General features: G+C 38.9%; 1 protein-coding gene across 2 annotated transcripts in view; it reads left to right on the top strand.

The window, feature by feature from the left end:
• Positions 1-27,523, top strand: part of TAFA2 (TAFA chemokine like family member 2) — a 193,462-nt gene that overhangs the window by 149,275 nt on the left and 16,664 nt on the right. For both annotated transcript variants that reach the window (XR_005818324.1, XM_040552121.1), the window contains exons 3-4: positions 15,468-15,620; positions 16,690-16,814. Coding sequence is in view for 1 of the 2 variants with exons in the window: in XM_040552121.1 (XP_040408055.1) it covers positions 15,468-15,620; positions 16,690-16,814 (278 nt within the window). In the remaining variant the exon portion in view is untranslated. The remainder of the gene's footprint in view (positions 1-15,467; positions 15,621-16,689; positions 16,815-27,523) is intronic.

The following is a 27,523-nucleotide window of genomic DNA, read 5'->3' as shown; positions in this document are numbered from 1 at the left end:
GTTTCTGTTCATTCAGCTGACAACACCTTTATGCAATACATGTATTGATAGGCTCCACAGAAGATGGTGGGGGAAAGGAAATGTGCATGAACATGCCATTCCCTTGAAGAGGTGAGACAAATTATCAGAATTTATCAGCTGGCATCCATTTTGTGGAGCATATTTGCCAAAGTAAAAATCCAAATGAAGAGCAGTCACTAACCAGAAATACCAGAGAAGCTGTGTGTGAAATATCAGACTATTTGCAGAGTGTCCATGTTTGCTCTGATTGTTCTGGTTTTTGTTTCTTAGAAATTATAGGTGTCCAGCCATAATATAACTCCTAGGCATTGCGGTAGTTCCACATACAGAATTAGCTATTAAAGCAAGGCTGTGCCACTGAAGTCAGGAAAAGCTGGCTCCAGCTGCATCTTCTATTTCTAATTTCACTGTCTTTTTATTTTGTCTTAAAATGCTCTTCTAACTATGGCTACACCTGGGGGATGTGTGCTAAGATTATTCTCAAAACTTCCCTGAGTTGTGACCCCTGTGAAGATGAAACTCCTGCTACATTTGTGTATGCGATTTGTGTGTGTGACAAGGTACCTCATGAATAGCGTTTTGTCAAATCCTACAGTGCATCCCTTGCTGTTCAGCTTTTTAAGGTGGTGAATTGAAGGGGAAGGCAATTCTTGTTTTGTGACAGTCTTCTACACATTAAAGAAGATTACTCTTGGCTCTCAACATGTCAGTGCCATGGACTGGGACAGTTGATCACCTATTTTTTCTGGTTTGGATTTTAGAATTAAAATGGTATAATATGTTATGAGTCAGTGTAGATATTCCTAAGGAACTGTGGGTAATGGTTATTTACCCATAGGAATTTCATTTAATCTTGAAAATATGTAAGGCCCTGTGGATATTTATAAATGGCCACTCGTCTGTCATCTTTTTTTTTTTTTTTTTGAAGAAAAATACTTTCTACTACTGTGTGTTGTGCATGGCATTCAACTTCATCTGTGGGACTTAGAAAGTGTACATGTAAACTATTCCACACATAATCTCCATCTACTGATCTTTCAGTTATTTAACTAAACTTCAAACAGTTCAAAGCAATCTGAAGGGTGAAGTTTTGAGGTTCTAATATTGACCTCTGTGAGAAAAACCCTACGTTAAAGTATCAAAAAGATCAAAGAATTTGTAGCCCTTTAAATGTGTACAGCTAGAATATAGACACTGTATATTCTGTGCAGATTTTCAGTTGCCTATACATTAAGTATGATTCCTTGCAAACTCTTATTAGCAACATTTGAATTAAAATTTGATCATTACATTTATTTTTCATAACCTTTTCATTGCTCTCTGAGGGTGTATCCATCTCTTTTTGCCCTCTCACAGTGGTGAGAAAGACGTGAGAATTATGGATTCCCTCTTCAGACTCTCTCTTTGACAAAGGAAGTGTCTTTGGCATGGACAGCTTGGAGGGTTCCTCATTCTCTGCATCTGATGAGCACTGCTTTGGCTCTTGTGCGAGGAGGATTCATCTTGGCAGTGGGTAACATGGAGAGGAGGTGCTGTGGGAGCTGGACCTGGTGAGGTGTGGGAAGCTTGCCTTGAACAGAGGCAATTAATGTACTACTAATTTTCTTACATAGTGCTGCAGGTGTGCCTTTTCTGGTCCTGGAAAGCTTATACCTGCAGGATACTCAGTGAGCTCTGCTGTGCTCTGTGCTTGCATTTCAGTAGTGGCCTAGGCACACACAGTGCCTGGCTTATTTCATGGAAGGGCAGTAACCAGAAGGGATCACGAGCTGGCTTGACCTGGCCTCTCACATCCCAATATGCAATGGATGAGGGATGAGCTTCTGTAGAGATATGTGGTAAAATATCAAGCACAGAACCATGCTCTCATTCTCTGGAAAGGCCCCTGAATAATTATGATTTTTTTTAATTTTAACTTTTTTTTTTTTTTTTAACGTTTTCTCTTGAAGGTGTGAATTACTTCAGATGCTTTCATTATCTAACCATTGTTGCAAAGCATGCTTATGGTGTTCTGGGAATGGCGATATTTCTGCAGCTTCTGGCTTTGGATAGCAATGAGAGTGGTATTTATGTTTCCTATCAACAGCTTCTATCAACCAGGGCTCCTTCAGAAACAAGTGCCAGGGAGTCTGCTCGGAGCGTCTTAAAAGATACCTGTTCAGCAGGAAGAGATAACTGAAAATACTATCTACTGGGAATCCTCGAGCAAAAATATTCTTGATTGTGCAGCTCTGAATGGTTCTCCTGGCACTTCCTCCCCTTTTATTTTGCTTGTTGAAATATGCTTACTTTTTCTCCATCTTGAAGGATGCCGGGTTCTTCCCTGGCCATCCAGTTTCAATGCATAGCCTCTGTCTAGATACATATTGATTCATCATGCTTACAGACTTGCTTTTTATATGGAATCAATAATGTAGAGGGAAGGTTGTGGCCGGGGAGATCACTCTAAAAGAGGGGATTTCACAGGACTATACATGTGCCTCGTTAGCATTTTTTTTCTAAAGGCCTGAGTTAAGCTCCTCCCCTGACTCTGTGCTTCAAAGAGCTTGCCTGGGGCTCTGCAGAAGCAAGCTGAAACTTAAAATTAAGATCTTTCTTTCAGATGGTGAACTGTGTGCTGGGACATCCTACAGAGTTTCTCTTAATACATGTGGGGGAGTCTGAAGTACAGTGGTAAGTCCTAGAAGGCAGGGGTAGAAAAGAATAAGGAAAACAAACAAACAAACAAACAAACAAACACCCCTGTAGCATTCAGAAGGCAAGTATGCATATATGTGCTTGCAGTTCACGGGAAGAATATTTCAAGGTAGATATTTGATATTTAGGTTAAATGGACAGACTAAGGGAAAATACATTATAGAGCTGCAAAATAGTATGTGATGTAGTTTAAAAATATGTTATAGAATTAAAAAATCTTTAAATTAATACAGATACACCATTCTATCCAGATATGAAAATAGATAAAGCAAAGCAAAGTCAAAACACACCCCAAAAGAAAAAGTTTGACACATCAGCTGAAACTATCTATAAAAGACAACAAACCAACCAAAAATCTTGGAGAGTTTTTAAAGTGTGGAAATGTGAATGTAAAAAATCAAATGTCTTTTATGGTCAAGTTTAGTTAAATTTCATCACGTATGTATGTGCTCATTTTACACACATGAATGTAAAAATATTTTCAGATTCTTTCAATGTATTTTTATTTTTTTTAATAGATAAATGGGTGCACAAGTGTATGTAAACACCTTTCTGTGACTGTATTATGCATATTGTGTTTGGAAAAATTCTGCAAGAAAATGTGAATCTTGAAGTTGGGAGAATTTTTGGAAGTTCACCTTGACTTCACTGTGTGGTTTATATCAGGTCATTGCTAGAGTACTTCTAAGGCAATGTGTATTCTAGGTCTAATCAGCTTAATGATCCTTCAGTACAGATATCACCTGTTAAACAATTGATGTTGTCCTGGTTTCATCTGGGGTAGAGTTAATTTTCTTCGTAGTGGCAGGTATGGTGCAGTGCTTTGTATTTAGATGGAAAATAATGTTGATAACACATAGATGATTTTAGTTGTTGCAGAGCAGGGCTTACACAGAGTCAAAGAGGTTTCAGCTCCTCATCCTCCCCTGCCAGTGAGGAGGCTGGGGGTGCACAGGGGAGGGGAGGGGACACAGCCAGGAGAGCTGGCCCAAACTGACCAAAGGGATGTCCATACCATGTCCTCTGTTGTTCCTTCCGCCCCCCCCCCCCCCCCCCCCCGAAGAATCCTAGTGTGGGGTGAATAAAAGGTGTGTTAAGCACCATTTTTTTTTTTAAGAAAAGTGGAAAAAAACTTAAAGACACTGATAACAGAATTCATGGTAACATTCAGGTGCTTAAATATGAATCAAGCTTATCAAAGATATCTATTACCTAAATACACTTTGCACCTTACTAAATAAATAAAAGCCTTATCTGTGGAAACAACATCACCTGCAAGCAGCTAGATGTGTGTTGAGATGGAAATAGAGCACAGGGACTTAGACACATTTTTCTTTGATGAAACCATGTTTGTCCTTCCCTAAGCTTCAGCTGCTCTTTCCACAGAGACACCTAAAGCCTACTGAGGTGCCTGAGCTATTTTCTAATAAGTGTGGGTAGCCTGGAAGCAGGCTGTTCAAAAGAACTATTGAATTTACCTCTCCACCTTGTTACACTAATCCTATTTTATAAAGACTCCCATTCATAGCACTTTTCTTAAGATGTTACTTCAGGCAAGGGCTATGTGCCAGAGGGTCATTCAAATATGTGAGGGTAGAGAAAACCTTTCTTTTTTCCTCTGATGCATGCCTGAGATCATGTTAATTTGTCATATAGTACAATGTACCCTGAGACCATTTGGGTCAGCTGGAAAGAAAAGAAGATTAATAATGAGAGTCATCTAAGGAAGCAGGGGAAACATATTTCCCATAAACTGTGTAAACTACAGGCTTCTGAAGCCCTGAGACTGAGGATTTTTTTTTTATTTATTTTATTTTATTTTTTTGGTATTCAGTCAGATGCTGAAGACTGCTCCGAGACATGTGCTACTGCTTCTTGCTGAGTTGAAATATTTGGCAGAAGGCCCACAGAGAGAGAAAGAGAGAATAAAAAGTCCTTGTGCCAAATGTTCTTTTGAGTGCCTGAGAGCTGGATTGGTCTTTTTTTTTCTCCGAGAAATCATATAATTAGTAATCTCAAACCTCAGCCTGTTAATTTACGAAACGTCTGCACACTTCAATATATCGTTTGCTTAACATGTTTGATAACAACCTCGGAGATACTGGGGCTTTTGACTTCTTGTAGTATTTATAAACTGCATCTCTCCCTGGGTGTTTCTCTGCCAGTTCTGCACAGGCTTGTCTTGTGGATGGTGTCAGCCTGCAGCAGCTAGGAGGAAAGGCAGGAAGTGTTTTGCCTGCAAAAAGCAGTTTCCATTTCTGGCCCATAAGGAAGTACACAGCCTTTACTGCCATTAGCGTCTTCTGCTGCCCAGCAAATGGGACGGTGAAGGTACAGCTGTTCTACCTTGGCACCTATGGCGGGAAGTGGTGAGCTGCCTCATGGGCTGGCTCCAGCAGGGGAGCTGAGCTTGTCTTGAGGTCTCAGCAAATGTGCAAATGCCTGTTCTTATCTTCCCCTTCCAGTGGTTTGTGCTGCACCAAAGGTCTGGGGCTGGCAGCTGGCAAGAATCCACACAGTAGTACAACACATTTTATTTCCACCTCAGATGTGGATGATCCTGAAAGTGCAGTGGGAACCCTGGGAGCTCTGCCGTGATGAGGGGAACCATCAGGCACTGCAGAGCATTGCCCCATGGTTAAGGCTTGCTCCTGCTAAAAGGACAGACGTTTTCTAATAACAGTACATGCATATTCATGTTTTGGTCTTGTGGCCACATCAGGCAGACCAGCGGGGCCACTTTTACAGTGGGCACCCTGTGCGATAAGATTCCACATCTGGGAAAGTTAATATAGAAACATAGAGGTGAGCTCATATAAAGAATAGAGAATCAAGAGCATTGTGTGGGCTTGACCCTTGGCCAGGTAAGATATGGCTGGCTACTTGAAATACACGAGAGAGAGAAGCAATAAAAGTCCTTTGCCAATTACCTTACTCCTAACAGTATTTTGTGCCATGGCCCATAGACTGGGTGAACACACAAAGATCTGCAAGAACCCATATGATCGCTGCATGTGATCTTGACTCTGAACTGTCTGTCGTTTCATAAACCTGGCAATCACCTGATTTCAAAGTTGTAAGGGGGACCTATGAAGGGCAACCCTGTAGGCTGAGTAGGGATCATTTGAAAAAGAGAAGATTATCCTTCAGGTTCCCTGAAAATTGGTTGTGTTTTGAGTTCCTGTGTATTTGGAGAAAAGTTTGCCCTGAAGCTCTCATTTGTAGCCACTGCCATAAAAAGACCCTGGCTACTGTAGAGTGGAGATAAGCTTATTTGAGTAACACTGGCTCACTCCTGCCAAAGGACTGATTAAATAATTAGCCTGAGTAAGGCCAGGAAGATAAAGTCACATGGCTGTGAGCTTTCCAGGTCCAAGAGATCCTACATGAAGTTCTCCATCTGTGGTTTTATGTTTGTAAAGATTGTATGTCCAGCTGGGACCATGCCAGCTCGCTGTGCTATTCCAGTAAGTCTTTTTCTCTCAGTGGGGATAACTCAATCCTTCAGACCATGGCAGATAGTGCCATGGGGATATCTGAGGCTTGATCTCACTGGGTCATTAGTGAATTAGTGAGCTCTTCTCAGGGGTAATCCTTACATTGTAGTTTTTTTTTTGTTTTGTTTTTTTGTTTTTTTTTTTTCCAAAAGGGAAAAACTCTTCCCACACAGATGGCGATAACCAGTGGCTGGCAGACAAGCTGATGGATGAGACTTTTCTTTGGCACCATGCAGCAGAGTATGCTTGGCAATGTGACTGTGGCAAACCATTCATTAGCTCAGTTTTTAAAAGCTACCAGAGATGCTGTCAGCATAGTGTTTTCATATGAACTCTGCTAGCCATTTTCACCCAAGTGGACTAAGTGGGTTAACTACAGTAGAGGCAGACCTGCAAGAAGAGCTGGGCTAGCATTTGCAGGATAAACACTTATCAAGAATTGCTCTTGTAATTTTAAAGTGGTTCTCTCAGGAGAGAAAACACCATACTGAATCCAAGGAATCTGGGAATGGCAGTAGTTAGCAGGATCTTTTGTGTATGTGTTGCCAACAGGTGGCAGTACAAAAATAATTTGTCCAAACAGGCAGCTCAGTTTTCTAACAATTCACCTGAGGACTTGTGCCAAGTTCCAAGAGACATCACAGCAAAACAGAAATGAAAAGCAATGCTGTACTTTTAAGCTAAACTTATTCTCCAGTGATGTAAGTAGTGCATAGCATGCATTCTGTTTTTCTGGATTTTGCAAGAGCTCAAGGTGACCAAGTGGCTTTTAATAGCTATAGCTGGAGTGCAAGGCATGGAAAGGTGCAAGCAGATAAATAAGACCTCAAAGCCATGTCAATAAGGTGTGCTTGTAGGGGCTTAGGAGATATTTGCACGGGAAGGAGTTATTCATATCATAGCATTACCCAAATCAAGCATAAAAGAGGTTGCATGGCCTCTGGCATGGAATGGGCTGCTCTGATCGAACAGCGTGACTCTTTGGCTGGGCTCACTGCAGTGATTTGGCATGTGCCCCTCTACAGATATTGATCTGCTGATCTAACAGGTATGAGAGGATTATCTTGACAGTCAGTGTGCATTTTTTAGAAGGAAAGGTTGAAGGTTAAATGTTATTTTGCCAAATGCCATCTCTGTCTTCCATGCTTAATTTTTCTTTCCAAAAGATTTCTAATGCTCATGTCTGTTACAGGCTGCTGAATCCAGTAGCTGGGTAGATATGAGGCTGCTGCAGCTCCTTATTCCCAGTTTTTGTCAATGGTGAGGCTGAACATCTATGCTCCTTAGAAAGTAGTTGAACACAGACAGACACGTGTGCCATACACACTCATCCAGCCACGTAGATCAGTGCAGACATAACAAACCACCTTTCCTGGCACCCATGTCCATACACACAGTAATCACTTGGTGGATGGGCCAATCCTTTTCCTCATCCCCAGCTATCAGGACTGAAATCTGCTGGCAGAGAGAGCTATGCATACATGCATATATATGCACACACACGTAAAATGGGTCACTCATAAGATGGTCTAAGACAGTCAGCCTGACTGGTAGCTGATCCGAGGTGCCCTCATGTCACCAGTTGTTTTCACTTGGATTTACAATGTTTGTGATCTCACTCCAGTTGCTTGTAATCAGATCTCTTAATTTACCACCAACTAATCTGGCTTGAATTTCCCTAGTATTAATGCACATCCACTCAGAGAAGAGAGTATGCACACAAAAACAAACGAACAAAAAAAAGGATAGGAATAAGATTTAATAAGAATGTAGCAGAACTTGCAGTGTCTTTTTATCCTTACCCCTTTATTCATTCATGCTCATTCCTCTCCAGTCCACCCTGACCCCCCTCCCTTTCCCTTCCTTTGGTCCTTCTGCTAAACATCCCATAGTGAGCCTCACATGTTTCCACAAAATATCTGATGGAAAAATTTATGATCCTCAGATTCTGTTCCCCCTTCATCCAATAACAGGTCCAGTACTCCTGCAGGCAGTAACACCCTTTAGTCTGCAAGATTTCTGGAGAGGCAGTTTATTGGGTTGACCCATCTCAGTGGTTTTCCCACCAGGCCCAGGAGCTGATCACTCCCCATGGATGGCTCTGGGAGCACTGAGTGAAGGTGCCCTGTTGGTAGACACTGGCTTGTTGGGCTCCTTTGGTCCCCTGGGGCCTTTGTGTTTAGCTTTTGGTCATGCTGGCTAAAGGTATCATTGGCCCTCTGGTGCACAAATAGTCTTTAAACAAGTTTTGGTGTTTCTGAATGCCTTTATCTCTACCCTCTCAACTCTGGCCCGATCTCACCATGGGACAGTTTCATTGCTTATTGAAGCCAAAGTCCATTCCTTTGAGATCTGCCCACAGCCCTTTCCCAGTTATATATTCTCCTGTAGCATGGCTGTGAAGCATCTTCAGTTCTAGTTATTTGGAAAATGGACGATCAAGAGACTTAAAGAGCAGCTTCTCTCTCCAGATGTTGTCTTTTCAAAGGAAAATTTGGTGATCGTTTTCAGCTTTACAGTAGTTTTGAATTACCTGAATGTTTTAAATACACATGGCATCAATGGAATAGATAACTAAATAATTTTAATTAGTCATGTGAAATGTAATGATAAAGTACAATAAGATAACATAAAATTATCATTTCTTCCTGCTGATTCTATAGTGCTACCTCATGTGTCATATGGAAAATAAAGCAGCATGAATGCCTTTCCTGAGATGCACTACAACCATAGCATGCCTCATGCCTCATTGTCAACACTGAGGACACAGGAATTACTGCTGTGTCTGTAATTGATTTTTTAGGTCACTGGCCAAACACTGTGAAAAAAAAAAAAAAAAAGAAAAGTAGTTTTTTTTTTTCCAAGTAAAATTAAACATATTGCTTTGTTTTGAAAAAAAAATTACAGCTGTAAAAATACCTTAAGTTTGCCTTAGCATTTAAAAAAATAAAGTTACAAATTAAAAAAGTCATGTGGAAACTTTTTTTTTACCCCCTCTGAGGATGTTTACTTTTAGATTCAATTGTACCCAAACTTGACTAGATTTCAGAAATAGTTACATTGGTTGGATACTGTAGTTTCAGCAAATGAACTCTTCAATGAAAAACATGACACCTTTAGTGATGGTTTAAAACATGATTTAATAATCCTAATTTATCATATTTTTCAGTCACATATTTAGAATATATATCATCATTTGCTCAATCACTATAATAGATGCTAAATAAGCAATCAACGGAATAAGTATCTTAAGTTGCAAATCTAAATGTCACTTTCATTGACAATACAAATTTTTAACTCTATCTCTGAAATTCTGACTCAAAACCACTGATCAAGCCAGAGTTCAAAGGGCTTTGAATCTGATCTCCTTAGTAAAGTTCCTGTCAATGCTCTTCAAGTGCTTCTTTGGGAATCAGTGTCTTGTTGCATGCCAGAGGTAATGAGATGAAGACTGGTATGGGAGACACCTCTGCTTTTTTGCCTTCTGTGCTGCCAGCTCTCCATCTGGCCTATGGAGCAAATGTTTTGTATTCACATAATGAAACTGAAGCTTGTGTCCCTGAAAGCTTGTCTGATTTTTTTTTTTCCAAATATACTGATGGCTGATCAAAGAAAAGATCTTACCTCTGACAAAAAGCTTTGTGTTGCTTATGTTCTTAGATCACCACAACTGCAACAATATCACCCCTAGTACCAACAGAGTATGATTAAACCAAATTCAATTTCTTCTTTACCTGATTTTAGGTATAACAGAAGAATAATGAAATTAATGAAATGAAGGAACTGGACAGTTTGTTTCATTTCAAAGATCTTCATCTATCTTTTAATAGAGAAACTTTCATTGTAAATCTTGGCTTAACTGTGGTTGCACAGTATTTTAATTGCTTAGATGTGGCAGCAACTAACACTTAAACTACCAAAAAATATGCAACAATACCGTGTCTGTGTGCTTATGTGTGAGATTTTGCAAGTTTATTTGTAATCCTTCCTATCTACAATGACACACTGAGACTGACGTGACATATTGAAATTGCTGAAGTGTAGCAGAAATATAACCTACATTTGTTTTCTACGTCAATCAGAACAAAGAAAGCAAATAGACCATGTGAACAAGAAAACCTACTTTTTTCCTGGTCACTCTAGATTAGGACAGTGATTTAGAGCCTACGCTGGAAAATAGTACATCATAACCACAAATTTTGTTTTATTTTGTTTTATTTTATTTTGTTTTATTTTATTTTATTTATCGGTACACTCCACCACCCCTCAGTTTAAATATTTTGGTGGTATACAATGACAGATCACTTGGTGGGAAAGGAGGAAGCACATTGGTAATCTGCTGAAATATTGTTTGTTTTCCCTTTTAGATGGTTGTTAAAAACAAGCAAAGAAACATCAACAACAACAAAAAAACAGTAGTTGTATTATAGTCCTTAATGTGATTACTCATGTGAATATGGTTCACATAAATAAAGACTACTTACGTGCATAGTTTGAAAGACTGACTCACTATAGTATTTCATATGGGACATGTTCCTGATTATCCAATAGATAGGCCAAAGATAGGCCAAAAATCCTCAAAAAGGCCAAAGTTTGATTAATATTAGATGTAATTTGGACAGAAACTCATGGCTAAAAGTCATTTCTGTTTCTCTCCTCATTGGTGATCTGTTGCCTCTTGTTTAAACTAAAGCCTTGTTTTCGTGAAGAGCTTTAGAAAACGCACAGATGCATGCAAATAAAGCTTTGTACATTTTACATAGGCTCACTGATCTCATAGGAATTACCTGGAATGTAATAAAAGAAGATACATTTATCTCATATAAGGGTGCAGAGCTTGTAAGCCGATATAGAACTGGTTTCTACAAAAGGAGGTGATCATGAATCGGTGGCTGCCTGCTCCAGCTGCTTCTCTTTGGCTGAAACTGCTTCTCACTAGTCTCTGCACTCAGGTGTAGGAGCTAAAGTGGTAGAGAACTAACCCTACAAAAGAGGGGTTACTTTTCTGTCCACCTAAATCCTTGGTTTACCATTATCATTGTTAAATGGCACTGTTCAGGCAAGCAAGGGATCAGTGTAGGAAAAGAGGCAATGTATTTTTTATTTTTCAGTAGTGTTAGTCATTAGGTTGGCTTAGCTGTATTACCCAATTATGCCTGTCTTTGCAGAGAATATAAAATGAGACATTATTATTATTAATAATAATAATAATAATAATAATAATAATTTATTTGTACAGTGGCTACTACAATGATGGAGAGCCTGAATATAGATATGGTCTGTGGTTTTATTTATCTAGGCTATGGAAACATGTTCCTTTTTTTTAATGGTCCATGTATATGTATATGCATTACCTATGCAACTTTAAGCAAATAAAAGATTCAAATGGCCTAGCAGAGAGTTGTCAGATTTGGTCATGAATGATCAAGTGACAAGGCTGAGAAATAGTGATCATAATGAAGAGTGGAATTCAGAAAACTTTACTTGATTTAATGCTAGATTTATCTATGCTGCTACAGTTATGATAAATATATATATATATATATTTTTTTTTGGTATGAGTTACAAAATAATAATCTGGAACAATAACTTTTCTTCTGGTCTGGAACAAACTTCTCACAGAAGTAAAGGAGTCAGAGCTATAATTTAGTGCCATATGTGCTGTGCAAATATGACTAAAAATTTCACTCATCTGAAGGAAAGAAATGTAAAGCTGTTGTGAAAGAACAAGAATAGGTAGAAATTATATATATTTAAAGTTATTTACTGTGTATGTTTAAACATACTCTTTAAGCACATTCAATGTTGTGTGCTGTTGCGTACAATGAGGAATAATAATTACTTAGGTTTATATTTTCTAGGATCATAATTGTGAGCACTGAAATTTTTGTAGCAATAACACACTGATTAATGAGATAGCTATTCACAATTTCACTACATGAGAAAATGCTGTAAAAGGGGCAGGCTAATTACAGGATATACTGTTAATGGGTAAGATATGATTATATCTGTTTTCCAAGTTGCATGCTCATATTACAGTGTTACATCTTCTGTAACATAATGTATACATATATTATGTTATACATAATCATTGGAAAAACTTCACAGTCTGTACACATAGATATCTCTCGGTCTCTTTCTTCAGTCCTTCTTCACATTGATTTCAGGCAGGATTACTTGCATTAGCAGAGGATGCAGGGCTGAGGGTTTGCAGTGGTTCTGAATAATGAATTTCCCAAGGATTCCAGAAATGACAGTTCCGTAAACATTTTCTGCAAAGCAAGCAGCACACTTTGAAGTCTGTGCTTGAAGAAGAAGACACAAAACCAACTGTGAATCTTCCAAAGTACTATCTCCTTTTTGTAGAATGGTTCAGTGCCTTAATGAGGTTAATTTGTATTAGGTTGTGGGAAATCCTTTATCTGCAGCATAGAGGCTTACATTTCACATGAATGTGACAGATACTGTACTTACTGCACAGGAACTTAATTATTTGATAGCATAAGGAGCTGAAATCCCTGCATTTCCTCTCAAGGAATATTCATAGCATACTCTAGATGGTGAACAGAAACTAGAGGATGGCTAGCCTAGATTTTCAGTGATTAAAATATATGTATATGCTTTAGTAGGTTGTTTTGTTTTTATACCTAGAAAATTTCAAAGCAGTTTTATTAATGACAAGACACTATCAGTAGTATATGGTTATCTTTTATTCTATCCCATTTTCACATCTCTTCATCCTTTGAAGTGCTTTTCTGTACTGTACATGAATATAAGTGACCATTTCTTCTAATTATAGTCTTTTTCCAATAAGAGCCTTTAAATGCCTGATTTCCTGTTTAGTACAAAGTGAGTCTCTTTCAAAAGTTTTGTTTCAGGATGAACCTTTCTCTCAAAGCTTTTCAAAACAACTCTTTTAACTGGCTTCCATTCCAGATGGCTGTTGGTGTACACAATACCAATACGCTTAGCAGGTATATTATGGCATTTCACAGAATCATGGAAAGATTTGATTGGAGGTGACCTTAAAGACCATACAGTTCCACCCCACCTGCTATGGGCAGAGACACCTCCCACCAGACCAGGTTGCCCAAAGCCCCATCCAGCCTGTCCTTGAATACTTCCAGGGATGGGGCATCCATAGCTTCTCTGGGCAACCTGTTCCAGTGCCTCACCACTCTCAGAGTAAAGAATTTTTTCCTAATATCTTATTTAAATTTACCCTCTTTTAGTTTAAAGACATTATTCCTTATCTTACCACTATGCTCCCTAACATGCTCCCATTTCTGAATTCTCCATTTCTGGAGACATGGAAGAGCTGTGTAAAGCTATGTAATGAGACACTGAGGGGACAAAATTTCAGGATCACTGTGACACATCAGAATACAGAAAAGAACTGAAAACTAATATAGTCAAAAATTAAGTGGGAAGAAATTCACTACATTTTCTTTTTAGATTGTGTCTTTTTTTTTAATGTACCTTTCATAACACAAAAATCATTGATTTTTTGTTAGCATGTGTGTGTAGAAAATGTGCAGTTGCCTATCAAAATAAAAATGAATGTGAATTTACAGAAGCAGTATGTTTGCTGTCTTATATATTATGCATATGAAAGATACCCTAGATTATTTTTTGTTATATTCACAAAACCAAAAACCAACCCTTATAGTAATTGTATTGAGAAAAATGAATTTACCTACTTGGATTTTCTCATTGGCAGAGCAACCTGTGAAATGGTTTGGAAAATAATTAAAGTATATAAAAATGTAAACTTGTATTCACTCAGCATCAAAGGTATCAAAATATCAGAGTTCATATCATCATATAAAAATATGCAAAGTGCTTCCCTTGCACTTGAATTAAAATGATAATTTTTTTCTCCTAGATTTCTGATTTATGTGTTATATTTCAATATCTCACAATATGATGGATCATGGGTTAATTGAGTTTCACTGTGTTATATAGTTTCAGCTGTAATACGGCATGATATGAGAGAGTATAATCTAACCTGATGTAGCACAATGCAGTGAGTGACTACAAAGATCACAGGCTGTTCAGTGGACTTTGTTCTACTGAAAAATGCATAATTGCCTGAATGAAATGTTTAGTAGTTTATGTTTTGTTAATGAAGACCCAGAGTCTAATTGCTGCCTGTGGCTTTTGTCTCTAGACACATTCTCAGGGGCCATATCCTACATTAAGCATACTTTTTCCTCAGCCCTTTTGAGAGCTGATACTGTGTAATAACAGCTGAGCAGATCCAGTCATAGATGTTGGGCTCCTGAAAGCTGATTGGTAGGGCCTTTACCTTGTAAAAACTCTCAATTTTGCCATTAGGGTGTGAAAGGTAGATGTACTGTTCAGTACACAGGCTTTGCAGAAAGCATCCAAAAAGTTAACCAGCAGATGAAATAGAGGGGCTGCCAAAATACATATTGTTTTGCATAATTCATATTCCTTCCTGTACAAAGTTGTAGGTCAATACCAGTTAAAATTTCAGATTCTTTCTATATTCCTTCTGATGGAAATGAACTATCCCCAGAAATACCTTGTCTGTTTTTTATTTTCTTTACCAGTGACCACTGCAAGTTCTGTTAAAATTATTTTTCTGAATTCTGGATCCTTTCATAACTGACTGCTGAACCAGAAAGGTAGTTTTCTTACCAGTCTTACCAAACTGGTCCTCTCATAGGACTCCAGTAATATGACTTTAGTAATGGGTTAGAACACCACATGGGTACTGGATAATGAAGATTGTCCTGTTGCCCCCAGGGCTTTGAAAAGCTTTGATTCCTCATGTTTCCAGATTACCTTTGCAGTGCCAGGCAGAGACTTAAAATGTGATTCCCTAGTTTGTTTGTTTGTTTGTTTGTTTATGTATTGGGATGCGGCTATAGAAAATATACAAGTGTTTATCGGAATCCAGAAATTAATATAGTGTCTAGGTTAGTTTTATAATGTCTTTTCTTCCCACTTCACTGGAACAGTCCTGTATGCAACCTTCTCCAATTGTTCTTTAGCCAGCATTTTCTGCCTGAGATAGTTATACTACATTTGGAAAAGAAATCATCTTCACATTCTACTGTTAGTATCATTGTAATTCTAGTTTCATGCTTGGCAGGTTGCCTTATAGAGCCAAGTTTAATGCATTTCTGATTAAAACAAACAAACAAACAACAACAACAAAACAGAAAAACAAACAGTATGAGCCTACCTTGCGATGTTATCAAATTGCTCATCTTATTTTCACAGCTCACCATGTTAAAACCGGGACCTGTGAAGTGGTGGCACTCCACAGATGTTGCAATAAGAACAAGATAGAAGAAAGATCACAGACAGTGAAGTGCTCCTGCTTCCCTGGGCAGGTAGCAGGTACCACCCGGGCAGCTCCTTCTTGTGTTGATGGTGCGACTATTTTTATTGCTTCCTTTGGTTGCATGTACCTAGAGTGTTTTGTTAGCTTAGAGGCATCAATAAAAAACAGTTTATTATAGTTAGCTATTTAAAATAAGAGGAAGAAGGCTTCTGCATTTTGAAGGGCATGCCCAAGGTGAACGGGAGGAAGATGTGAAAATGAATTATTTGCTATTACTCTGTGGAAATGCTAAGTGAAATTATTAGATGCCAGTGAAGGAGACCTCTTGAGAAGCTAAATTTGATCTAACTAACAGAGTGCCCTCAGAGTTGTATGAAATTCACTTAATTAAAAGTGTTTACACAAAATCTACATGAGCATATCATTTTCATATGCTGCAGTCTTACATTTTATTTATATATTTATCTTTATCATAAAGCAGTAAACAAACAAACAGAACAGAGTTCTGCTTTTTTTTTTTTTTTTAAGTCTTTGTAGACCAATATATATATATGTTTTTCTGTTCACAGTACAGTATTAATGTTTTACTTAACAAATCTGGCATTGTATTTTATGTTTTAATTGGGAAAATACCAGCTCATTTTCCACATCTATTTCTCTGAAAGAGGAGCAGGATGGATTCACCCTTTACATGATCTCTTTACTGTTGATATGTTGTTGGCTGTCAGAGAAGCAGTGAATATGTCATCTTTGGGGAATAAATTTAATCAGCCTGTGCTAGACTATAGAGTAGACCAGGCAAAATATACTAACTCAAAAGAAGAGAGCTGGCTTAAAACTTTGAAATCTGTCTGAGCAAGAAAAAATGAGAGTTGGAAAGGAATGCTATGAAATTACTTTCTGAATTGCAGTAAATTAGAAAACAACAACAGGAAAAAACACCACCACAGTACAGAAATTGACTTTGAAGCATGTAACACCTTGTGCAAATTGTGGCTTCATTTCTTATGGAGATTCTGAGCTGGCTGCAAATCACAGAATAGCTGTCAATATATCTCCAACATTTTCCTGGAAAATAAAAGAAAAGTTGCAATATAATAACATATTAATATGTCCATTTTGAGAACATGCAGATGTGGTTATTTTCTTCTGTTGTAGCTTCAATAGTGGAGCAGAAATGGTGGTGCCACATGCAACCATGTCTTGAAGGGGAGGAATGTAAGGTTCTTCCAGATCGTAAGGGATGGAGCTGTTCCTCTGGGAATAAAGTGAAAACAACTAGGGTAGGTATGATACCAAATTTACATGCTACCAACAGGTAAAAAAAAAAAAAAATGTGCACAGGAAATTGGGTCCACATGGAAGACAGCAGATGAGAAGAATAGAAAAGTGTGAGAAGAAACTTACTGGGACTGGACTTCCTGGTCCTGCACACTTGTCTCAACATACTTAGCAATTGCTTGATCATGGTAAGCAGTATGCCAGACCTTCTCAGGTGAGCAGTGGAGATGATAGAGTTGAGCTCTTTTTCAGCTTCTGGTAAAGATCACATCCATTATAATCTGATATATATTTCTCTCTGAAACCAGTGGCACAAAATCTATAGACCCTGCTAAGTTCTTTATTTACAGGATAGCAAACATGAACATTTTATCAGTACCATGGAATTACCATGTTTCAACGTTGAAACGGCTGAGTATGGTAAGCATTAGATGTGTAATATAATACGATCTGGTTCTTTCTGTCTTGCATGACTGATTTACTACAGAATTTTGTCAGAGTTTCAGTAAATCCTTTTTCTCCATTTGACACTTTTTGTATCATTGGTTCAAAATTAGATTAACAGAAGAATATCTAACATTAATCAAATACAAAGCCATAAAACAAAGTAAACCTGCTGTCACCTAAGCTTTTTAGTACCTAACAGAAACACAAGATTAACAGATTCTTCAGATAAGCGGTAAGCGTTCAAACTTCCTAAAACTCCAGAATTGTATCTCTACATGGTCAATAGTACTCCATCCACATAAAACATGAAAGATGTACTCTGAAGATACATATGCATGTGTGTAAGCATAAACATGTTCACCCGTCCACTCCTCCACCTGTACTGGATGATTGTTTTGCTTATAGGTATTTAGTAATTGTTTGTAGAGTCAGGCTATAACTTGCTAGTGTGGTGTATTCTTTATGTAGGTGTGCTTGAGTGTCTATGTCATTTGAATGAAATCTGCCTTATGTGGGCACTAAATTTCTGGTACACCTCGGTTGTAGTGATGTAGTGTGTACTGACTGAATTATATTCCTTTTGTTCAACAGAGAGATCTGCATGTCTCAGTTTCTGTATGCATAAGTCTTTTGTCATTTTGACATTCTTCAAAGGAAGGATACTTCCTAGATGTTTGATATACAATTCCACTCCAGTATCCTCTTTCAAACGTATTTCTTCTGAAGCTAGCCTTGCTTGAATTCTGCCCACACACCACCTAGTACATGCCAACACAAACCTGAATTTATGCATGTAAAATGTGTGCACATGTGTAATACAGCTGAAAAAACTTTATAAACATCGATAATGACAATAGAAATAGGAAAAAAAGTGTGTGTGTGTGTGGCGTGCATGTGTGTGTGTGTTTTGAAATTTGTTGCAGTTACTACTACATTATATATGGCACTATTAGTGTTAAAGAATGCATTACATTTCATATTTAATATGACTATTTAACAAGCAGTAAATAAAAGTGTGGGTCTGGATTACCCTCCTGTAGAAAAAAAAAAAAGGTCACAAAATGGGGAGACATCAATAAGAATCTCCTTGAGGATACTTCTTCCTCCCATTTTGTCAAAAGATTTTTTTTTTCTTTTCTGTATTGGTCAAGGCTATGAAGTTCCACTTACCAAGTTGCCACTTGGTCGGTGGCAATCCTTAGGACTCATTTTATGGCTTTTCAGAAGTGATGCTATGAAAAAAAAGGTCATCAGGCACACTGATTCAATACAATGGCCACCATAACCTGCTTGCCGAGCTATCACCAGTAAAAGGAAAATACTAACCCCCTTAAATCCCCAGCCATTTATTTTGCCTTCTAGTTTGTCCAGGTACTATGCGTTTCTCCCTTCTCCCTTCATTTCCCGTGCTGTTGCAATACTGTTTTGAGACATTCCCAAATTTGAATTAATATTTCTGGCTGAGAGTTGGTCTCAGTCATTGAAACCAGGTGGTAGGGGAATGAAGGTTTCTGTCTTTCTGGGTGAAAAATCTCAGGAGAGTGAGATTTTAAGAGATGTCATTCTGATGCCCAGGAAAATATACATTGCTATTAGGAATGCCAATGATTGTGTTGAGAGTAGCTTGCTTTCAAAAGCAAGTACTTTTCCCTAATATGTAGTGACTACAATTATTTTTGTAGCTCCTCTTTCTGCTCTCCCAAGTCTATAAATAAAAGGAAAAATTCTAAAGTGCTTGGTGGTTTCAAAACCCCTTTTTTTGAGAAAAATATAAAAGAACTGTACAGAGAGTCAGTATTAAGAAGTCATGAATAATAACCTTCTGATTGTCAAATGAAATAACCCATATGTGATTGTCATGTATAATGTAAAAGCATAAAGAAACAAAGGGAACTGAACAGCCTGGGTGAGTTAAGTGTACTCCAGAGGAGCCTTGTGAAAGCCTTCCTGAAATGTCTAAATAGGTCTATATTCACCTCCAAACATTTTATGTAAGTTTGCCACCTTCGTGCACAGAAAAGGTAACCCAATTAACTGATGAAGTATTACCTTCTCAGTTACAGGACACTAGATTCAAAAGCAGCACCTACATTTTCACATCTCAACCTGTTAATAGTTAAGCATTATGTTAGAGATAAAAGCAGTAATAGAAAAGAAGGTATTTATCTTGTCCACATCTGTTACCATATTTAGTCATAGCACTGTAAAGATTGATGACACCAACTTCTTGATATTTATCAGTTGCTAAGCAAAAAGGCCAAATGAATGATGGGAGAAAAATAATTGATTTTTAAAAATGCGGTTTACTTGAGGTTTTGCATCTTGTTCGGATAGGGGGACCTAATAAAGTTATATATTAATAATAAATTGGAAATAGAATGAACTTTATGGTACTCAGAATTCACATAAGAAAAGTCAGGTGGCAATTCTTTACCTTAGAAATGCAAAATCATATAGTATGGAAAAATTAAAGTTTATTTCCTAATTTGTCTACATATTAATGGGAGATTCAAATGTTAGGGGTTAACCATGGAAAAATAATGAAAATGAGGAGGGGAAAGTGTGCATGAGCAAACTGAATACTAAGTAAGCTTATGCTAGTTTAGAATTGACAATTTTGGGCCTGGGTAACATGCAAGTGGGGAAGGATATAAAAGGGAGTGACAATTTAACTAAAACACTATTTAAAAAAATTATTATTTTTTTCATATAGAAAAATGCATGTTCCTGAGCATTTTACCAAAAAAAAAAAAAGAGGATGTTCATTAATACATTAGTAGAATTACGAAATATGAACTTTTATTAAACAAAGGAGCCCTTTACAAAGACTGGAAAGCAGTCATATAACGTACCTGAAGAGAAAAAATCCTGTTTCTTATTTCTCTCCAGTACGTGGTGTACCTCTTCCACGTCTGAGGTCTCTGGTAGGGACTTTTTAAAGGGAAATCCAAATGCCAGGCTTTACTTTTAAGAACAGTATGTTGTCCACTATCTTTACAATGAAGGCTTACCTCAAATAAGAGCACCAGAAGATACGTGTGCCTTGTGTAAACATGCAAGCTGCAATGCTTCCTGGGGTCCTGGTTCTCCAGTCATCCACCTTGGGATTAGATTGGAGCATGTCATAACTCCTGGACAGCCTACAAATCCAGGTGTCTTTTCTGCAGAAACTGGGATGCAGGAAAACGTGAAATGGTGCACCATAATGTCTTTTAAATGTCTTACATTCAAATCCAGGAGCTTTAACTGAGAAAGTGGGGAAAATTCTCTCCCATTCATGCCTGGGAGTCAGGAAATGTCCCTGGACTTCAGTTCAGGGACAGTCTGAGAGTCTGTTTCAGAGAAGGTGGGCTGGTATTTTATGAAGATATAGGGAAATGTGTTTTGATGTTTTTCATGTGAAATACTATCTTGTCCTTAAACTTTTAACTTGATTTGGTAGAACTGCAAGGGGAATAGGGTACAATTTAATGCTAAGTTCTGGTTAAATTACTCAAAGTGGAACTCACCTGGCTTTGCTTAAATTGTAGGTTTTCTTATTAGTATTGGAGAGAACTGTCCGCTTCCAGAGGTCAATTTGTTTTGTCCTATGATAGGTCAGATGAATTATCTTTTGGATATGCTTATGTCTCCCTATAACTCCGAAGGAAAGCTATGATGATTAGCCTAGGGTCTAACATTTAGGTGCTTATCTTTGAAAAGAAAGATGCTGTCTAGGACACTTTCTTTGATGTAGTCTTCAGTAGGAAGCTGATCAAAAACCTCCTTAATTCTCTGTCTGTTTGGGAATTTTTGGGCTTTGACCACTATCAAATGCAATATAATGTAAAAGAAGCTTCAAAACTCTTCATGCTCTGAAGACATACAGCCATATGCTAAAAAAGTGAATCATACTCTGATGAGCAACATCACCAGTATCTATTATTCAGCAGAAATTGGTAACCAGTACATATCCTTTTGGGACGGTCTAGTTGGTGTAACAATGAGAGTATAAATGAACCAAAATGATCAGATGTATTTCATTACAGGTGTTGATTATTAACCTCTGAAAATCTCTAGAAGGTGAAAGTGAACAAAGTAGTGCTTTCCTATGAACAAGTACTAGCAGTATTTTCACACAGATTGCATAAGGCCATCTTTTGGAAATGTACATGTAACTTCTGGAATAGCTGAGTACCCTCACTTTTTTGAGAGGCAGAAGGAACTGCAATTGTCACTCAGAAAACTAGGTATTTTTAATGTGTGAGGAAAAGCACAGTCCAGAACAGAAAGAAATCAATAGCTAATATATTACTATGTAACTATATGCCAAACCAATATTAGAAATAGAGTACTGTTAAAAAATAAAAATAAAATAAATATTCCAGGGACAGAGAGAAATAAAAAAGAAATATAACAAGGCCAAAAATAAATCCATATTGAGTCCATTTATCTGCATTCCAAATTCAAATCTGCTTTCCAAATCAATACCAGAGATAAACGACTAGTGAGAAAAGAATAGAAGTATTGCCAGGATGTAGAGAAATCCATACTGAGAGTGTTTATCTACATTCCAAAAAATATTGGAGAGAGCCTGGAGTCAGATATTTGTAATATTCCATTTAATCTAATTTTGCATTATGGCATCTAGAGTTTAAAGCAAACTAAAAACTGAATAACGTTCTTGGAAGAGGAGAAAGTATACCATGCAAACATACCAACTGGCTGCATGTGAAGCCAAATGGTGTTCAGCATGTGTATTCCACTACTCTGAATCAATGCAGTTCTCCTGCTACCTATAAATTCAGCTTACATTTTTACCCTGTCTTCTCTTTCTCACTTGCAGATGCTGGACTGTTTCTAAATTGATTACAGCTGCTGATAGGAGAGGCAGTAATTGTGTTTTTGTTTCAATTTATAAAATATGTTGTTCATAACTCTTTCAGAACAAAGAATGAAAGAGCTTCCTTCAGATACCTTTATGTAGTAATGCTTTGTAGTGTGCTAAAGGAGGAGGGCTGAAGGCCTGAGGCTGATTCCTGAGATTCCCAGTATCAGAAGGCAGTATTAATGGTGACTCAACTATTACCAATGCTGTCATAACCAACACATGAATAAGACAATGCAATAATAGAGAGATAAAATATGTCCTGGGATACAAGAAGAAAAGGACATTTTTTGTCTTGAAACTGAGCTTGATATCTATGTTAGTAATGCAGCTGTTTGTTGATCTTTGCTCCTCCCTATCAGCAAACTGTTGTGGAACTTGAGGCTGGGAATGATAAGGCTGAGTCCCTATGGGTTAGGGTCAGCGGGAAGGCCAACAAGGCAAGCATCCTGGTGGGGGTCTGTTATAGACCGCCAAACCAGGATGAGGAGACGGATGAGGAGTTCTACAGGCAGCTGGCAGAAGTTGCAAAATCGTCAGTGCTCGTTCTTGTGGGGGACTTCAACTTCCCAGACATATCCTGGAAGCACAACACAGCCCAGAGAAAGCAGTCTAGGAGGTTTCTGGAGAGCGTGGAAGATAACTTCCTGACGCAGCTGGTTAGTGAGCCTACCAGGGGAGGTGCCCCGCTAGACCTTCTGTTCACAAACAGTGACGAACTGGTGGGAGATGTGGTGGTCGGGAGCTGTCTTGGGCAGAGTGACCACGAAATGGTAGAGTTCTCTATTCTTGGCGAAGTCAGGAAGGGGACCAGTAAAACTGCCGTATTGGACTTCCGGAGGGCTGACTTTGAGCTGTTCAGGACACTGGTTGGCAGAGTCCCTTGGGAGGTGGTTCTGACGGGCAGGGGAGTCCAGGAAGGCTGGGCACTCTTCAAGAAGGAAATCTTAATAGCTCAGGAACGGTCTGTCCCCACGTGCCCAAAGACGAGCCAGTGCGGAAGAAGACCGGCCTGGCTGAACAGAGAGTTGTGGCTCGAGCTTAGGAGAAAAAAGAGGGTTTATAATCTTTGGAAAAGAGGGCGGGCCACTCAGGAGGACTATAAGGCTGTTGCGAGGCTGTGCAGGGACAAAATTAGAAAGGCCAAAGCCCATCTGGAGCTCAATCTGGCTACTGCCGTTAAAGATAACAAAAAATGTTTTTACAAATACATCAACACAAAAAGGAGGACTAAGGAGAATCTCCATCCTTTACTGGATGCGGTGGGAAATTTAGTTACAAAAGATGAGGAAAAGGCTGAGGTGCTTAATGCCTTCTTTGCCTCAGTTTTAAGCGGCAAAACCAGTTGTTCTCTGGATACCCAGTACCCTGAGCTGGTGGAAGGGGATGGGAAGCAGGATGTGGCCCTCACTATCCACGAGGAAATGGTTGGCGACCTGCTACAGCACGTGGATGTACGCAAGTCGATGGGGCCAGATGGGATCCACCCGAGGGTACTGAGAGAACTGGTGGAGGAGCTGGCCGAGCCGCTTTCCATCATTTATCGGCAGTCCTGGCTATCAGGGGAGGTCCCAGTCGACTGGCGGCTAGCAAACATGATGCCCATCTACAAGAAGGGTCAGAGGGTAGACCCGGGGAACTATAGGCCTGTTAGTTTGACCTCAGTGCCAGGGAAGCTCATGGAGCAGATTATCTTGAATGTCATCACACGGCACTTGCAGGGCAACCAGGTGGTCAGGTCCAGTCAGCATGGGTTTATGAAAGGCAGGTCCTGCTTGACGAACCTGATCTCCTTCTATGACACAGTGACACGCTTAGTGGATGAGGGAAAGGCTATGGATGTGGTCTACCTTGACTTCAGTAAGGCTTTTGATACCGTTTCCCACAACATTCTCCTCAAGAAACTGGCTGCTCGTGGCTTGGACTGGCGTACGCTTCGTTGGGTTAAAAACTGGCTGGATAGCCAGGCCCAAAGAGTTGTGGTGAATGGAGTCAAATCCAGTTGGAGGCCGGTCACTAGTGGAGTCCCCCAGGGCTCAGTACTGGGGCCAGTCCTCTTTAATATCTTTATCGATGATCTGGATGAGGGGATCGAGTGCACCCTCAGTAAGTTTGCAGATGACACCAAGTTAGGTGCGTGTGTCGATCTGCTCGAGGGAAGGAAGGCTCTGCAGGAGGATCTGGATAGGCTGGACCGATGGGCTGAGGTCAACTGTATGAAGTTCAACAAGGCCAAGTGCTGGGTCCTGCACCTGGGGCACAACAACCCCAAGCAGCGCTACAGGCTGGGAGATGAGTGGTTGGAAAGCTGCCTGGCAGAGAAGGACCTGGGAATACTGGTTGATAGGCAGCTGAATATGAGCCAGCAATGTGCTCAGGTGGCCAAGAAGGCCAACAGCATCCTGGCTTGTATAAGAAGCAGCGTGGCCAGCAGGTCTAGGGAAGTGATTGTCCCTCTGTACTCGGCTCTGGTGAGGCTGCACCTCGAGTACTGTGTTCAGTTTTGGGCCCCTCGCTACAAGAAGGACATGGAAGTGCTCGAGAGAGTCCAGAGAAGGGCAACAAAGCTGGTGAGGGGTCTGGAGAACAAGTCTTACGAGGAGCGGCTGAGGGAGCTGGGATTGTTCAGCCTGGAGAAGAGGAGGCTCAGGGGTGACCTTATCGCTCTCTACAGGTACCTTAAAGGAGGCTGTAGCGAGGTGGGGGTTGGTCTATTCTCCCACGTGCCTGGTGACAGGACGAGGGGGAATGGGCTCAAGTTGCGCCAGGGGAGGTTTAGGTTGGATATTAGGAAGACGTTCTTTACTGAAAGGGTCGTTAGGCATTGGAATGGTTGAGTTACCATCCCTGGAGGTCTTTAAGAGACATTTAGATGTTGAACTTAGTGCTATGGTTTAGTGGAGGACTTGTTAGTGTTAGGTCAGAGGTTGGACTAGGTGATCTTGGAGGTCTCTTCCAACCTAGACGATTCTGTGATTCTGTGATTCTGTGAAAAGATGCATTGTGTCTTTAAGAGGCAGCAGACAAAAAAAAAAAAAAGGCATTACTGTTTTCTTCTGTCAAAGTTGAATAGAAATATTGCTATTGTGGTAGCTTCTTCCCTTATATCTTTATTCCTCTTCCTTCCTCCAAGCTTTTCAAAAACAGCACTGGTGATGACGTAACTAAAAAAAAATCAGAAATTATACACATTGTGTATAGGGTATTTTAGGATGTTTCCGATAGGCTGGATGTATGGTAGTTTTGGTCAGTCTGTGCTAATAAGGCAGTGCATTTCTTGTGTGACATTTGTTTCAGCGTAAAACTATTGTTAACCTCCATCACATGGAACACTTTGCCTTTTGCTTTGACCACTGTGAAACTTGAAGTATTTAGAAGATAAATCAATGATGTGGCTGTAATAAATAATTACAGGAAGTGTTTCTTCTAATGTGTTTAAGGAACTGTATTAATAAGTTTAGAGACTACCTCACTTTAAAAGTGCTATGTCCCCCTGCCTTACTTCAGAGTCTCTATCTATAGACTCCTCACCTTCTACCTTAAGTTTGGGTGAAGATCTATAGGAATAACTCACAAATAGTGACTAGCTATACTTTGTGGTTCATAAAAAGCATGCAATTAGAATACACGTAAGTGCACAGACTGTAGCAAAATATTAGCCTTGGAAAGGAGCGATTGCACTTGTGACAGCCTCTTTGTTGCTATGGTATCTCTTTCCATGCCTTTGGCTAATATGTCACTAGCAGAAATTTGCAGCTGTCTCAGCATGTTTCTCATTGCTAACTCAGAGACCCATTGTATCTAATCTGTCATTAAAATAGTCATAAATGCTATGTATACATTTTCTTTAAAAATGCACACAAGTCTCAGGAAGCAAATGAACTGGGAATGGAAACTGGATAACATTTTCTGAGGTCAAGCTAGCTTTTTATATTTGTCAGTGATGATTGTTTTGATCTATCATCATGATTCTTTCTTACTGAAGAATTGTATTTTTTGTAGGATGTTGAAACACTAATTTTTTGGACACTTGGACATTTTGATGGAAATAGCATCCCTGGACAACACATGTTGTAGTTTCCCAAGTATGGCTTTTAAGAAAGTTTGAATGAATTACCAGTTTTCAGGGCTATGCAATTCACTGAATCCCTTAAAAATAGCTACTGTATGCCAAATTTACTTTAACATGAAGTTGGCAGACCTAGTTCTACCCTATGAAAAGGTTCCTGTTTCAAGTCTGCTTCAAGTCTGGTTCTGTTTCAAGTCTGTTTCAAGTCTGAATAGGTTCCTGTTTCAATGCATTTAACATGAGTTTTGGCCCACAGAAATCTAGACAAGCCATATTCCTTCCCCCCCCTGCCTCTCCCCCACCAGAAATGCATACTAAAAACGAAACAGAACCACAAAAAAAGCAAAACAAATATAAAACAAGTTATAATAAAAAGGGTTAGAGGAGGGATTAAAAGGGGATTAAGGTAGTGAAAGAGGCCACTTTTAGTGACAGAACATGCATAGAGAGTTTGCCACAAGACCGGATAACAGAGATAGTACAACATGCTATGCAAATGCTTTGAGGTGGAAGTAATAGTTCAGTACTGAATTTTCTCAAAAGCATGTGATCCTAAATACATGAAATCTAAATCATTTACAAAATTAATTACAAAATTTAGTGAAATGCAGAAGTTAGCAATCCTTTGCTGTATGATGTCACATGCTGGACCTAGTTTCCAGTTTTGCCTTAATTATCTTTCATTTCATACTTACCACTTCTGCAATATAAATATGAATGGACTTCTTGACTTGATTACCAGGTGGAAAAAAGGATCTGTCCCAAATTCACTGAAATATGACAAAAAACATAAAATAAAATTAAAAAAAAATCCAATGCATTCCAGAAAGTTATGAAATAGGCTTATAAAAATTGGAATGCTGAAAATTTTAAGTGCTTTTTATTTAAAGTGTGAAATGTTATAAGCAAAATCATAGACTGCAAAAGGCAATGAAGCTTGTTGGACACATCAAGGTATGCAAACATTCAACCCAGGAAATTTTCTATCTCAAATTTTGTTTGGTTTGAGTCCTAAAGATACTGATATTAAGGGCTGAAAGTGAGGAACATCAAAAGAGAGACTGGGTTAAGGGCAACATTTATAGGTATAGCTCTTTTGAGCAGAAGGAACTTGTTAGTGCATTACTTCATTACTTGAAAGAAAATAATTTTGAAAAGCAGAATGGTGTTTCTATTTTTTTTTGAAGTAGCAGAATTTAATTGCCTAGGTTTGCAATTTGCTTTTTTTTTTTTTTTGAATTATTTTTATTTCTATCCCCAGCTGCAACTCCTTGTGAGTACCCCTGGGTCTTGTCTCTGGGTTACGCAGGGCATTTTTTTTTTTTTTT

This window comes from Cygnus olor, chromosome 1, assembly GCF_009769625.2.
Source record: "Cygnus olor isolate bCygOlo1 chromosome 1, bCygOlo1.pri.v2, whole genome shotgun sequence".
In the NCBI taxonomy this organism is placed as follows: domain Eukaryota; kingdom Metazoa; phylum Chordata; class Aves; order Anseriformes; family Anatidae; genus Cygnus; species Cygnus olor.
Note: the sequence above shows the minus strand (reverse complement) of the source record. Positions and strands in the feature narration are given on the sequence as shown.